This window comes from Nothobranchius furzeri, chromosome 10 (genome assembly GCF_043380555.1).
Source record: "Nothobranchius furzeri strain GRZ-AD chromosome 10, NfurGRZ-RIMD1, whole genome shotgun sequence".
Classification (NCBI taxonomy): Eukaryota; Metazoa; Chordata; class Actinopteri; order Cyprinodontiformes; family Nothobranchiidae; genus Nothobranchius; species Nothobranchius furzeri.
Genome location: NC_091750.1, coordinates 33,897,398 through 33,910,450, shown reverse-complemented (window position 1 = coordinate 33,910,450; position 13,053 = coordinate 33,897,398). Strand labels below are relative to the sequence as shown.

Genomic DNA, 13,053 nt, shown 5'->3' with positions numbered 1-13,053 from the left:
GTTTTCGGTTGTTAGTAAACGTGAACGATTTCTCACGAGGTCTTGAACCACTGAAGATGCCACATTACTGAAACTGTTTATTTCCACTATTAGGCTTGTGGGCGACGGTGGCACAGGAGTTAAGTGCTCACCCCGTACTCGGAAGGTTGCAGGTTTGAGCTCCGCTCAGTCTGTCGTTGTGCCCTTGGGCAAGACACTTAACCCACCTTGCCTGCTGGTGGTGGTCGGAGGGACCGGTGGCGCCAGCGCTCAGCAGCCTCACCTCTCTCAGTGCACCCAAGGGCAGCTGTGGCTACATCGTAGCTCATCCCCACCAGTGTGTGAATGTGTGTGTGAATGGGTGAATGACTGATTGTGTTGTAAAGGGTCTTGGGGGGTTCCAGGACTCTAAAAGGCGCTATATCAAATACAGACCATTTACCATTTACCAAGGCAGTCTGTGCGGTACGACAGAAAGGCTTTATAACAGCCCTTCTGCCTGATTTTTGTTTTAACGCTAAATTAGTTTTTTTTAATGAAGACAGAGCCGCCGTTAGGAGATATAAATGTAGTTTTAGCCCATTTTAGGCCCATTCATTAAGTAGGAATGATAAAATGAAGCTGGAGGATGTTATATGATCCATCTGGATGGCGCATGCTCAACCAAACAACTCCGTTTTCATTTTAGTAAAATGTTGAAGCAGAGTTAAGGTTTGATCAGCTTTACCTCAGAGATTTCTGCCTCTCTCGCTCTGAATGTGAACAACGTTCAGATTTTTCATCAACGTCTCTAAGTGGATGGGAAACGTATTCTTCTTCTCACCTTCATAGCAGCAGAGCAGTGTGACACAGTTCAATAGATCATTTCATAAATACAGTTTTAAGCAAACATTTGATCCAGAAACAAAAGTTCACTTTTGCATGTTTAGACATTTTTACGTTAACGGCGACCGAAAGCCTCTCCTAAAGTAAACAGCTGAGTTCAGGGCCTCGGGTGGATGCTGAGGGATTGTTTTTCTATAAACAACAAGATCCCATCCAGGACATGAAAATAAAAACAAACCACAGCTGGAGGCTTCCGATGATTTAGACGACGCCTGCAGGAAGACATCATGTAACAGAAAGACATGTGGACAAATAGCTGCTGCGAACGTCACTTTGCTTCATTTTATCGTCTCAACCCCAAATCTGTTGTACTTCATGATGGCCGAGCACCGTTGTCCCCGTGGCGAGGCTTCAGTTTCACGGACGTGTGCGTGATCTTGATGAACCACTCCCTGGATTTCTGCTGCAACATCACACAGAAGGAGACCGCTTCCCGCCATCACTGATGTTTCATGTTTTCAGGCTGAAATCTTTGTCAAGCTTGCAACCCGTTTTTGTGTTTGTGGCTTGAGGCTTAGTCGTTTGTCGTGGTTCTGATGCTCGGTAAATCACCGGAGCAGATACTCGGTGGACTGATAAAGTTTGCTAGGAGGTAAACTTCATGTTTTTATCAGAGGGAGAAGGTCGATTTTAAAAGTTCATTTCCAAAACAGATGAAAAGCCTTTTTGATCAATGTCACCAAACTTTATTTTGACTGATTTCACCTGAAGAAAGAATAAAAGATGCATTTTTAACGTATAAAAAATGAGTTACAGCATTTCTTTCTGCAAAAGAGCTCTTCAGATTAATCATGCTCATTAATATACTAATTTCAGAAAATTTAGAAATAGAAATGTTTTTCTTGTTAGTTCAAATTAATATTTTTCTTTAAGGGGGTATATCATGTAAAATTCACATTCTGCATCCGTCTGTGCTGCCACATGGGTCTCTTCTGCTCTATAAACACTCCAAACTTGAAAAATCAAACCCACCATTTTTCTGTTGGCGTTTAGTTTAGAAAAGATGTACGTAAAACAAGCTGTTGCGATTTGTCCCCGTTTGTGATGTCACAAATGTGGACATTAGCTTACAACTCCGTCTGAGCTCTTCAGACTGCAGCAGCTTATGTCAGCCTGAGCGGGGGATGGGTGGGCATGGCAACTCCAGCTTGTTTTCCTAAAGTGACAGAGCCCTGAAACGACTCGTTCTGGAAGGCACTGAAAATGTTAAGAATAAAACAGCTAAAAAATCCCTATGTCAGAAGGATTTAGCGCAAAGAACTCCATTAACATGCGTCGTATCGACTGTAGAAATATAAATGATAAAGTCATAATCTCCCGTCTAATACCGAAGCTTGTTCTTGGAACTGATCCAGAAACATCCAATCGCAGGTTTTACTAAATGTTTATGAACAATTGTTTCTGAAAGCTTCATGAAATAAAAAAATAAGTTACCCAAAAAATGAGAAAAGTGCAAATTAGGGCATTTTATCACAACTCTGAGGTGTTTTATTTTTAAAGTTTGTGCAGTTTGAGTTCCTGTTGATGTTTTTGCCTTTTCAAGCGTTGTAGCACTCGGCCCTTTATTTAAAGAGCAAGTCACCACCTACAAGAAACTTACTTCACTCCCTCTTCATGTTTGAAAAATGCAACAAATGCTGTTGCCTAGCAGACCGAGAGGGGGAGGCGGAGCCACTAACAAATACACACACACACACACACACACACACACACACACACACACACACACACACACACACACACACACACACACACACACACACACACACACACACACACACACACACACACACACACACACACAGGCATTGTGACATCATAATGTACCAGTTTACATCGTGACATACCTGTTAGCCAATAGCGGTGGCAGATTTAAATTCAAATGCAGTGCTGAGTTTTTACCTGACGACGGCGCAACACTGACAGTTTTAGGCAGAAATTTTAAATTTTAACTAAGCTGCACTGAAGTACCAAATTATTGACTACACATGTCTGCAGCACAATTAGACACACATTTGTATAGTTTATCAGCAAAAAAAAGTTGATTTGGGGGTGACTTGCTCTTTAAAACTAACCTGACTCCATAAAGTTTACTTGCATTTTTTAGTCTGAGTCAGCAGTAAAACAAACCCATTAGGTGTAGGAAAATATCTGTTTACACTGCGTGGAGAGATGGATTCAGCCTGACAGCCTCTTCAGTACATCACAATAAATAAAACACAAACTTTGGATTTTCTTTTCCACACATTTTCTTTGAATTTTATTTGATCGTGTCTGTTTTTAAGTCTCTTTGCTTTCTATAACTCCCAGCCCATCTCATGTCTGACTGTTTTTGGGGAAACTGGGACAATCATCTGTCAGAAATGTGAATTTTCTCATCATTTTTTGGAGCAGAACATCATTTCTGTTTATTTTTTTTTGGCATCAGACTTTTCAGGTTTGGCAGCTGAGGTTGGATCGAGCTCGATCAAGTCAGAGAGTCGAGCTCTAATATGTTGCTCTCATCTCAGCAGTTTTTCTTGAAGTATTTATTTTATTTAGCCAGTTTGCTGTTGGGACTTCTTTTCTTCAGCTCCCAACCCTCCGTGTCATGACTCAAGCACCGATGCGGCATGACAAACGTGTCTTTGATGCGTGGAACGATTTATGCTCTCGTGTCCTGATCTGAAGCACGACCTGAGCTTGTGTGTCTTCTGCAGAAATCCGCGAGGCTTTCAAAGTGTTTGATCGTGATGGGAATGGTTTCATCTCAAAGCAGGAGCTGGGGATGGCTATGCGCTCCTTGGGGTACATGCCAAACGAGGTGGAGCTGGAGGTCATCATCCAGAGACTAGACATGGACGGTGAGGCTGGCGTCCATTTGAGAATCTGTTTTCTTGTCTTTTAAATTGAACAGCACTGTTTTGTTTGACATTTGTCTTGCAGGTGACGGTCAGGTGGACTTCGAAGAGTTTGTTACTCTTTTGGGTCCAAAGCTGACGGCTTCTGGGATGCCAGACAAGTTCAACGGCACCGACTTCGACTCCGTTTTTTGGAAGGTGCTCATTATTCAGACATCATTTCCCACCTGTTAGACACAAGGTTTCTGAGAGGAGTCACAGGTGAATCACATTCCCTGCAGGACCCTGAAACACCACGCTAGACCCAGCTGTAACTGTCATGCCCACTGGGCCGTTATGGGAGACTATATCGTCACGGCAGTCCTGTTACTTAGATAATTATAGCAACTTTCATGTAAAGCAGATTTTAATTTATTTAAAGACGCCTCATTAGATAACCATCTTCTCGACTTGACACTGGAATGGAAATTAGCGGGATGGAGTTCTCATCAAAGCCGCCTTTGTTGTAGTCGTGTGATAACAGCAGAGTCGGAGTGTGAGGCTCCAAATAGAGAGAGACGAGAGGGATTGTGGGAATAAACCTCTGCTGGCAGGAAAGGAAGCACAATGAGGAGTTGAAAAGGCTGCAGGACGTTATGTAAGAAACCTTGTAGAAGTATCAGTCGGGTGCTGCTGATTGTTCCTACGGATCCGCTGAGCTGAAAACGAGAAACTGGCATGAAGCTGTCCAATCAGGCAGGGGCGAGTCCAGAAAATTTTGATAGGGGTGGCCAGATGGGACCAAATACATTTTTGGGGTGGCACACCAAATTGGTCCTTGTGGCATCTCTGGGAGAGTTTAGCCTGTTTATTCATTCTTATTAAAAAAGTAGTACGTGTCCAAAACATTCATCTTAAATTTTATAAACACAAACATTTCAGAAAAATACATTTGTTATTTAAAATGTAATTCCAAATTTAATTCAAACAATTTTTTTTAGGTTAATTCACCTGTGTTGCCGTGTTCACACACACACACACACACACACACACACACACACACACACACACACACACACACACACACACACACACACACACACACAACTACGGAGATAAAAACTTTTTTTAAAATGGCGAGCAACGGAAATATATGTATTTATTTTTTAATTCCAATTATTTATTTACTTCTTAATTGTATTATTTTTATTTTGTTGTAAAATTATGTCTTGAATAAACAAGATCAATATATGGTTTATTAACACTGACTTTTCCTGGGCTGGGCCAGCACCCCTGGCCACCCCTGGCCACCCCTTGGGGGCGCCCTTGCAATCAGGAAAGGAAACTTGACGGACAAATCGGGAAATATTAAGGAAGAATGTTTCTAAGAACTCCACAGAAAATGAATAGAGTTATGCTTCGTTGTGTTGGAGTGAAACGGCCGATAATTCCTCTGGATTTCTATGAAAATGACATCTTCATTAAACTTGTTTACAGGATAATGATTGTACCTATTTTTTCTCCTGGTAAACATTTTCTTAGAGAAATCGTCACATCGTGTCTCTGATGAGAGAATAAATGAATTTCATTCATATTCTGTCAACATTTTACTAAATATTATTGAATGTTTATCACCTCCTAACAGAATAAATGTCATTAAGCAGCAAGCAGCATCGGTTTTCATCATGTCCTTCAGAAAACCAAGCCCTTGAAATTCGATGCAAATCCTTTATTTCCTCCTGCTGAAAATGTCCCTAAAATAAAATTAACATTAAAAATGTTTAAAGTTAGAATTGTGTCCCCGGTGTCGTGGAAACGGGTCGAAGTGGAACCGAATGGTTTACGGCAGGAAGCTGATGTGTTTTAGGAGGTTGAGAAAAGAGAAAAAAATTCTAAAACAAGGTGAATAAATGATCACGACGAAACATCTGGAGACAGATGTTGGTGTCAAATTAACAGTGATATGTTTCTGTTCTGTTCATTACTTTTATGGACAGAATTTCTAGACGCAGCCGTGGTGTGGAGTGTGTCGAGTTTGGTGGCAGGAGAATCTCGTCTCTGCTTTTTGCGGATGATGTGGTCCTCCTAGCTTCATCCAGCTCTGACCTTCAGCTCTTGCTGGGTAGGTTCGCGGCCGAGTGTGAAGCGGCTGGGATGAGGATCAGCACCTCCAAATCTGAGACCATGGTTCTCGACCGGAAAAGGGTGGCTTGCCAACTCCGGGTCGGGGGAGTGGTCCTACCTCAAGTGGAGGAGTTTAAGTATCTCGGGGTCTTGTTCACGAGTGAGGGCAGGAGGGATCGGGAGATCGACAGGCGGATTGGTTCGGCGTCTGCAGTGATGCGGACGCTGAGCCGATCTGTCGTGGGGAAGAGGGAGCTGAGCCAGAAAGCCAGGCTCTCGATTTACCGGTCGATCTACGTCCCAATCCTCACCTATGGTCATGAGCTTTGGGTAATGACCGAAAGAACGAGATCGCGGATACAAGCGGCCGAAATGAGTTTCCTCCGTAGGGTGGCCGGGCTCAGCCTTAGAGATAGGGTGAGGAGCTCGGACATTCGGGAGGGACTCGGAGTAGAACCGCTGCTCCTCCGGATCGAAAGGAGCCAGTTGAGGTGGTTTGGGCATCTGGTCAGGATGCCTCCTGGACGCCTCCCTGGGGAGGTGTTTCGGGCATGTCCTGCTGGCAGGAGGCCCCCGGGTCGACCCAGGACACGTTGGAGAGGTTACATCTCCAATCTGGTCCGGGAACGCCTTGGGGTCCTGCCGGAGGAGCTGGTGGAGGTGGCCGGGGAGAGGACGGCCTGGAGCTCCCTAGTTGGGATGCTGCCCCCGCGACCCGGACCCGGATAAGCGGAGGAAGACGACGACGACAACGACGATGTTTCAAATACGAATATTTGCACGTGTGTGTTTCTGTAATAACAATTATCATCAGAAATGGCAACTTTACCACAAACAAGGACCAAGGATATTATATGATTTCACTAAAATGGTGTTGGTATGAGCCACATCATTACGAACAGCATCCTGCACTGTGTGCACATATCTTTATAAATGTATTTCTCTCAAGTGTGTGTACGTGCATGTGTGTTTGCGTGTGTGTGTGTGTGTGTGTGTGTGTGTGTGTGTGTGTGTGTGTGTGTGTTTACTGTGTCTGATGGCTAGTGCCCGTGGTAATGTTGCATTATGTGTGTGTCTCCAGTGTGACATGCAGAAGTTGACAGTTGAGGAGCTGAAGAGGCTTCTGTATGACACCTTCTGTGATCATCTTTCCATGAAAGACATTGAGAATATCATAATGACGGAGGAGAACCACATAGAAAACCCCGAAGACTGCCAAGTGGACATAGACAGTAAGGAGAAGCACTTGAACATCCACGCTGTGGACAGATCTCTGTGGCGCCTCTAGAACCATGAGGAACAAATCCTAAAAAAATGAGTTTAACAATTATTTGTTTAATCTAAAAGTTTTGATTTAAATCAAAAGAAAGATAAAATGTAAAAGTTTTCATTACATCTACCCATTACAACACTGACACGACACAATGAACCAACAGCACACAGAGACGCAGACAGGGTTAAATCCACTGGGCAGGATGAGCGGGAGATGAGCTGCAGGTGTGTGGGGAGAGGAACCTGGTGACATCAATGAACTAATCAGGGAGAGGAAAGTGAGCTGAGGAGGAGAAAATCACATGACCTAAGAACAAAAACAAAACCTAGAGACAAGAAGAGCAAGATAAACAACTAATGACCTGTGGAGAACTAAAACACCAGTGGAGAAAGAAACACACTAAAAGAGACAAATTAAACTAAAAGCTAAACCTATAGAAAAACTACAGAGGGGTGACTAGCCCCCAAATTCCACTACCTCTGCTCCGCTCCACCCCCGCCTTCCGCAGCCGCTCGCTTCCGAACTCAATTTTTACTGCTACCCGCTCTACAACGGCTCCGCTCCGGTGCGGAGACCTGAGGTGCACAAACAGGCATGCGCGGGATTTTCGAGATCTTGCGATACAGTCCGAGCAATAAACGCGGAAGTTAGATCCAAACACCCGTTGTGTGGGAGAAGCATCGGCATGAACTGTTTAATCTGCCATCATTTGTGTTGAGACATCAGCAGTGTTTAGATCAACAAAGTGCGACTACTTTGATAGTAGAAACTGTATTTATGGCTTACTTTTGTGCATTTAAACTTCAGCCGCCATTGATAGTTGTTAAAAGTTGTTAAACCTGTGCAAATGAAACAAAAAACGCCTTTTGTTTATCAATTTATTGTGAAATAACGGAAGTTGTGCTTGCTCCTTTTCCTGTTGGGCGGTTATGATTTCTGTCCATTGATTGCGGAGGTGCTCCGGCGTCCAGCAAAAATTGGATCGATTCTATTTTTGCCGGATGGCGGAACAGAGGGCGGCGCACGGCGCCGCACTGCCGGAGCACGGCCGCAGTAGTGGAACTGCTCTGATTGACTACAACGGGACCGATTTTGCTGCGGAGTTTGTGCCGGAGCGGAGCGGAGGTAGTGGAATTTGGGGGTAGGGGAGACCAATGGGAGCGCAGGACCTGGGAGGGATACCTGGAGGGGCTGCAGACAAGGGGGCACATGAGGATCCTAGAGGGGGGTGGAGCACACAAGGAGGGAGACGCAGACCATGAAAGGATAGAGATAGATAGATAGATAGATAGATAGATAGATAGATAGATAGATAGATAGATAGATAGATAGATAGATAGATAGATAGATAGATAGATAGATAGATAGATAGATAGATAGATAGATAGATAGATAGATAGATAGATAGATAGATAGATAGATAGATAGATAGATAGATAGATGATAGATAGATAGATGATAGATAGATGATAGATAGATCAGCAACATCAGTGTTAACCCTTTAAAAAGTTGTGTTTATTAACTAAAGAGTTACTATATTAATAATTATTAATATACAATCATAGTTCTATTATTGAACATATTATTGTTTACATTTTACGGTGTATTTGTCTTTCAACGATTCAGTTCTTGCAGGAAATCTTCCGACATATTTCCTTTACTTTGGGAATCATTTATTGTGCCAATCAGGAGCCACTTTATGTGTTTGTTGTTCCAAACCTCTAATCAACATTTCAATGCAGTAAACAGGTGTGAAAACACCTTTTCTGGCCAATGTTTATCCTCTAATTTTGTGGACATGCACAGAATTTTAATTGGACTTCTTATTACGAGATATCATTCAAGTGTCTAATAACTCATCTTTTCGTGTCTCTCCCACCTTGTTCTCTGTCCTTTTGCAGCTTCCAGCCCCACACAGCAAGTCAAACAAACGTGCGTACGCAAGAGCCTGATATGCGCCTTCGCCATCGCTTTCATCATCAGCGTCATGCTCATCGCGGCCAACCAGGTACTGCGAAGCGGCATGAAGTAGGAGCTGTGGCTGTTCTCGGCCTTGATTCCCATCGGGAGGCTTTGTTACAGTTCAGGCTTTTAAAAAGACAACAAAACAACCAGAACAGACAATCTCATAACTGCAAAACACGTCTACAGATGACCAGAGAGTAACTGGAGACACCAAGGACACTTTGTGTGCTCGGATTTGTCTTTGTGATGAACAAACTGACATTTCCAAGATCGAGAGGACTTCACAAAGACATGACAGCGTCTGTATGGTGGACTGCCAACTATACATATCAGTCCTCGTGAACCAACCTTGAATATTTATTAGCTGTGTGCACTGAGCAGAGTTGTGTCGTGGTGGCAGCTATAGAGAGAAGTGTAGTGACTGTCCAGTTTTGTATTTGTTCAGTGTACCACGCGGTTTCATGTAAACTGTAGGAAGAATCTGTGAGAAATCGCCGGGACGTTGGGGAAATGCAAGACGTTACAAGATGAAAGGTCTGTAGTGCACAGTGTGGCGTGGTTCGGTTTCAAATCCACTTGGGAGGAAGAACCGCTCAGAAGGAACCAAAGATCACAGAATGGCTGTGTGGGGAGGTGAACGTGTGGATGGTTTCACTCGTTCACAGCCTGCTGGGTATCGGTCAGAACCAAGCAGGTTGAAGCAGGTTAACAGTTTCTGAAGAGCAGAGACGAAAGCTAGCTAGTTGGGATGCTGCCCCCACGACCCGGACCCGGATAAGCGGAGGAAGACGACGAGAACGGGAGAAGGGGCTCCCGGGGGCCCCTCTGGGACAGAGCCAGCTGGGTATATCATGGACTCCTGGAAACAGTGGAACCTGATCTCAACTGTCTGTAGAGGATTCTGAAGACGTCTGGATATTCGTGGTGTTGGTGTCAGGTTTCCTGCTTTTTGGCCTGGGAGGTTACCTGGCTGAACGTGTAGTAAACACTCTCTGCTTCGAAGGATCATCTATGCATGAGATGCATGGATAGAAACACGATTCTTATCAATGTAGTCGTCATAATCACTGTGTAATGCAGCCACCTAATGAAGACTGTGAGATGTGGGGTGGGAGCAGAAGTGAGGCACACATGCATGAAAAGAAGGGCTTCTTTAGGACTTGTTCACTCACAAACAACAACAACAAAACAACAACAAAATCGTACCCAGCTGCGGGAACAGTTACTTCACACCAGTGCAGGGCAGGAAGCGTCTTTAAGATGCATTGCTGAAAAGTTTAAAAATATGCATTTGAACTGATCTTGCTTTAAAAGAGAGATGAGGAAATGAAGGAATGCATTTCTTTTTCTTGATTTCCATCTGGGTGCGTTGCTTTAGAGCAATAATTACATGTAATGAAGCTTTGGACACAGCGGTTTAAATGTCTGAGGATCCTCCTGCAGAATTGTGTCAGGTCAGGATACGAGGTTATGGCATTACCCCGGCGTTCCACCAGCTGCATAAACGTCGTGGCGCGTCCGCAAAGCACAATGTGCAGCTAATAGCCAATGCTATAGCTAATGGGTTGGATCCTACCCGCTTCTCGAATGCTGACCCAGAAGCTCCGCTAAATGTATGCATTTCCTTTGAAGGCAACACTTCAAGAACACGCCAAGCTCAGCAGTTCTTGCCAGACAGGAAATCAAACACCAGAGGAGTGTGAAGCACCCAGCATCTTTCAAAATAAAAGATTGCTGACTTCCAATTGCTGAACTATCAAAAAATGATGTCACTAGCTGTGACTTTCTCTTGGCAGAGGTTAAAAAACACACCTTTTGGACACATGCTACCAACGTTTTGCTCGCTTGTACCACAAGAACTGGCTAAATCAATGCATTTGCAGCCTTCACTCGACTGGGGAGCTCTTGGTAGGAAGGGATGTGTAGTACGTAGCGATTAGCTGTGGTAATAGTGGATTACTGAGTCTCCATTGACTGCAAAACTTCAAATTTTAGACGCATAAATGTAGCGGAGAGACACATTACTATGCTTCTGGGACACGTCCAGCCGGTGGAAACGCACTCATCTACCATAACGATGGCTAGGTCCCAGAAGTTTAGTGACGTGTCACTCCTCTAAATTCATGCTTCAAGTCAGTTTTCACACTTCCAGTCTATGTTTATGTGCTACGCTTCAGCTTTTGGGATCAGGCCAGACAGGAAGTCAAACAAAAGTATTGTAAAACATCCTAAAATTTCCAAAATAAAAGTCAAGTGTTGATTTCGAGTTGCTTAACTAGAGAATGAAACAAACGAAGTCTTTACCTGTGAAACGTCCATCGCCAAGGCAAACAGCACAGAAAATAAACCACAGACCTTTTTGCATTCATGCTGCCATTTTTCTCCTTGCTTGTTAACAAGTGAACTAGCAAAGTCACCACTGATGAGGTCATTTTGTGACCTCACGGTACCACCCTTGTAGAATGCGTTTGCTGCTGGTTTGTGTCTAAAACGCTCCCGGGAGGAGGTGACACGCTGCTGACCTCGCGTCTAATACGGTAATTTCCCTCTAGGATTAATAAAGAATCTTTGAATTTGAATTTGAAGCGCCGCTTACGCATCCGCTGGAATGGCCGGGTCAAGCTCAGATCTTCACATGATGGAAAGTGCAATGGGAAAAAAAATGATTTGAAATGACTGCAATAAAATATCAACATCCTGAAGTGACCATCATGTGATTGGGTGTAGGTTTAGATTCACGTGCATGCATCTTGGTGATTTTTTTCATTTATTTTTATTTTTATTTTATTTTTTGCATTTACGATTCCGCATCTTTACCAAAGCTACGGAGGAATCTGTGATATGAGAAGAAGCCTGTTCAAAAGCATCATTTGAAGGATAAATAAATAAACAATTCAGAATTCATTTAGGAGAAACCTTGTGACCTGAAAAACATTCTTCAAAATGACGTCCACATTAATAAAAGATCTTAATTTATGGGATGTTGTGAATTTTTAGCTGTCAAGCAGATTCCAAAGGAGTCGTTCCCATTTCCCGGATCCATGCACGACGAGGATTATCTGATGCACCTCAGTAAATTTGACAAGCGTGTCAAAGACTCTGGCAAAAATAGAAACCATTTATTGACAAGTACCTGTGTTTCCATTTTGCACTTTAAGATGTGCTGCTGCACACGTCAACTCACCGCCATGATTGTTAATTCATCTCCCCAAAAATCTGAATAGATTTATTTTTGTTATGAGAATGTGATGGAAGAGAAATGAAATGCGAGTCAGTCGTGCCGTCTTATGTGTTTCTAATAGGAAGAATTGTATTTGCTGCCTTATTTTTGGTGCATTCAAAAGAAAATTGCCAGTATGTTTATCATTTATGACCAGAGCAGAATATATCAGACTGTTTATTTTCTTTTTACAGCTGGAAATAAAACGTCTATCTGTTGATGTTCTCATCATTGTTCTGTACTTTGATACGTGTCTTTTGCTCCTAAAATCGGTTCATTCTGATGTTCTTCTCTGTCTGTTTATTGGTATTTCATATGAATAAAACCACCTAACAAGTGCATTTATGTCACGTTTTTGAAATACACTACTTTTTGTCACATGTGGCACAGCTTGGGGGACTTGTTGCTTGGTATTGATTGGGATTCAGACATTTTAGATAGAAATCTATGAAAGGTAATGGATTTTTGAAGGTTCGCTGGATTTATGGATTGCTTTCCCATCCCTTATTTATTTATTTATTTTTTATTTATTTATTTTTTAGAAATCTTTTGCATCACTTTTGACTCCATTATGCCAAATTTATCCCAACAAAATCCCGTCTGAGTTTTCCACTGTGCTTTCCTGGACTTGGAAATGTGCAAAAGTAACTCAGGAAAACTCTATTTCTGTAGATTAACTAGAAAATCATTGTCATGCTTCAGAAAGCAATGTATTCCAGTGATGAATTTCTTGATTTAGAACAGATATGAGTACATTTTGCACATTTTATTCCAAACTTGGGGAAAAA

At 42.9% G+C, this 13,053-nt stretch overlaps 1 protein-coding gene across 1 annotated transcript in view; it reads left to right on the top strand.

Moving 5' to 3' along the window:
* The window catches only part of LOC107386260 (calcium-binding protein 7), a 29,479-nt gene extending 16,875 nt beyond the window's left edge, over window positions 1-12,604 (top strand). The window contains exons 2-5 of the mRNA XM_015960555.3: window positions 3,564-3,707; window positions 3,790-3,902; window positions 6,889-7,039; window positions 8,982-12,604. Coding sequence (XP_015816041.1) covers window positions 3,564-3,707; window positions 3,790-3,902; window positions 6,889-7,039; window positions 8,982-9,112 — 539 coding nt within the window. The 3' untranslated portion in view covers window positions 9,113-12,604. The remainder of the gene's footprint in view (window positions 1-3,563; window positions 3,708-3,789; window positions 3,903-6,888; window positions 7,040-8,981) is intronic.
* The last annotated feature ends 449 nt before the right edge of the window (window positions 12,605-13,053 follow it).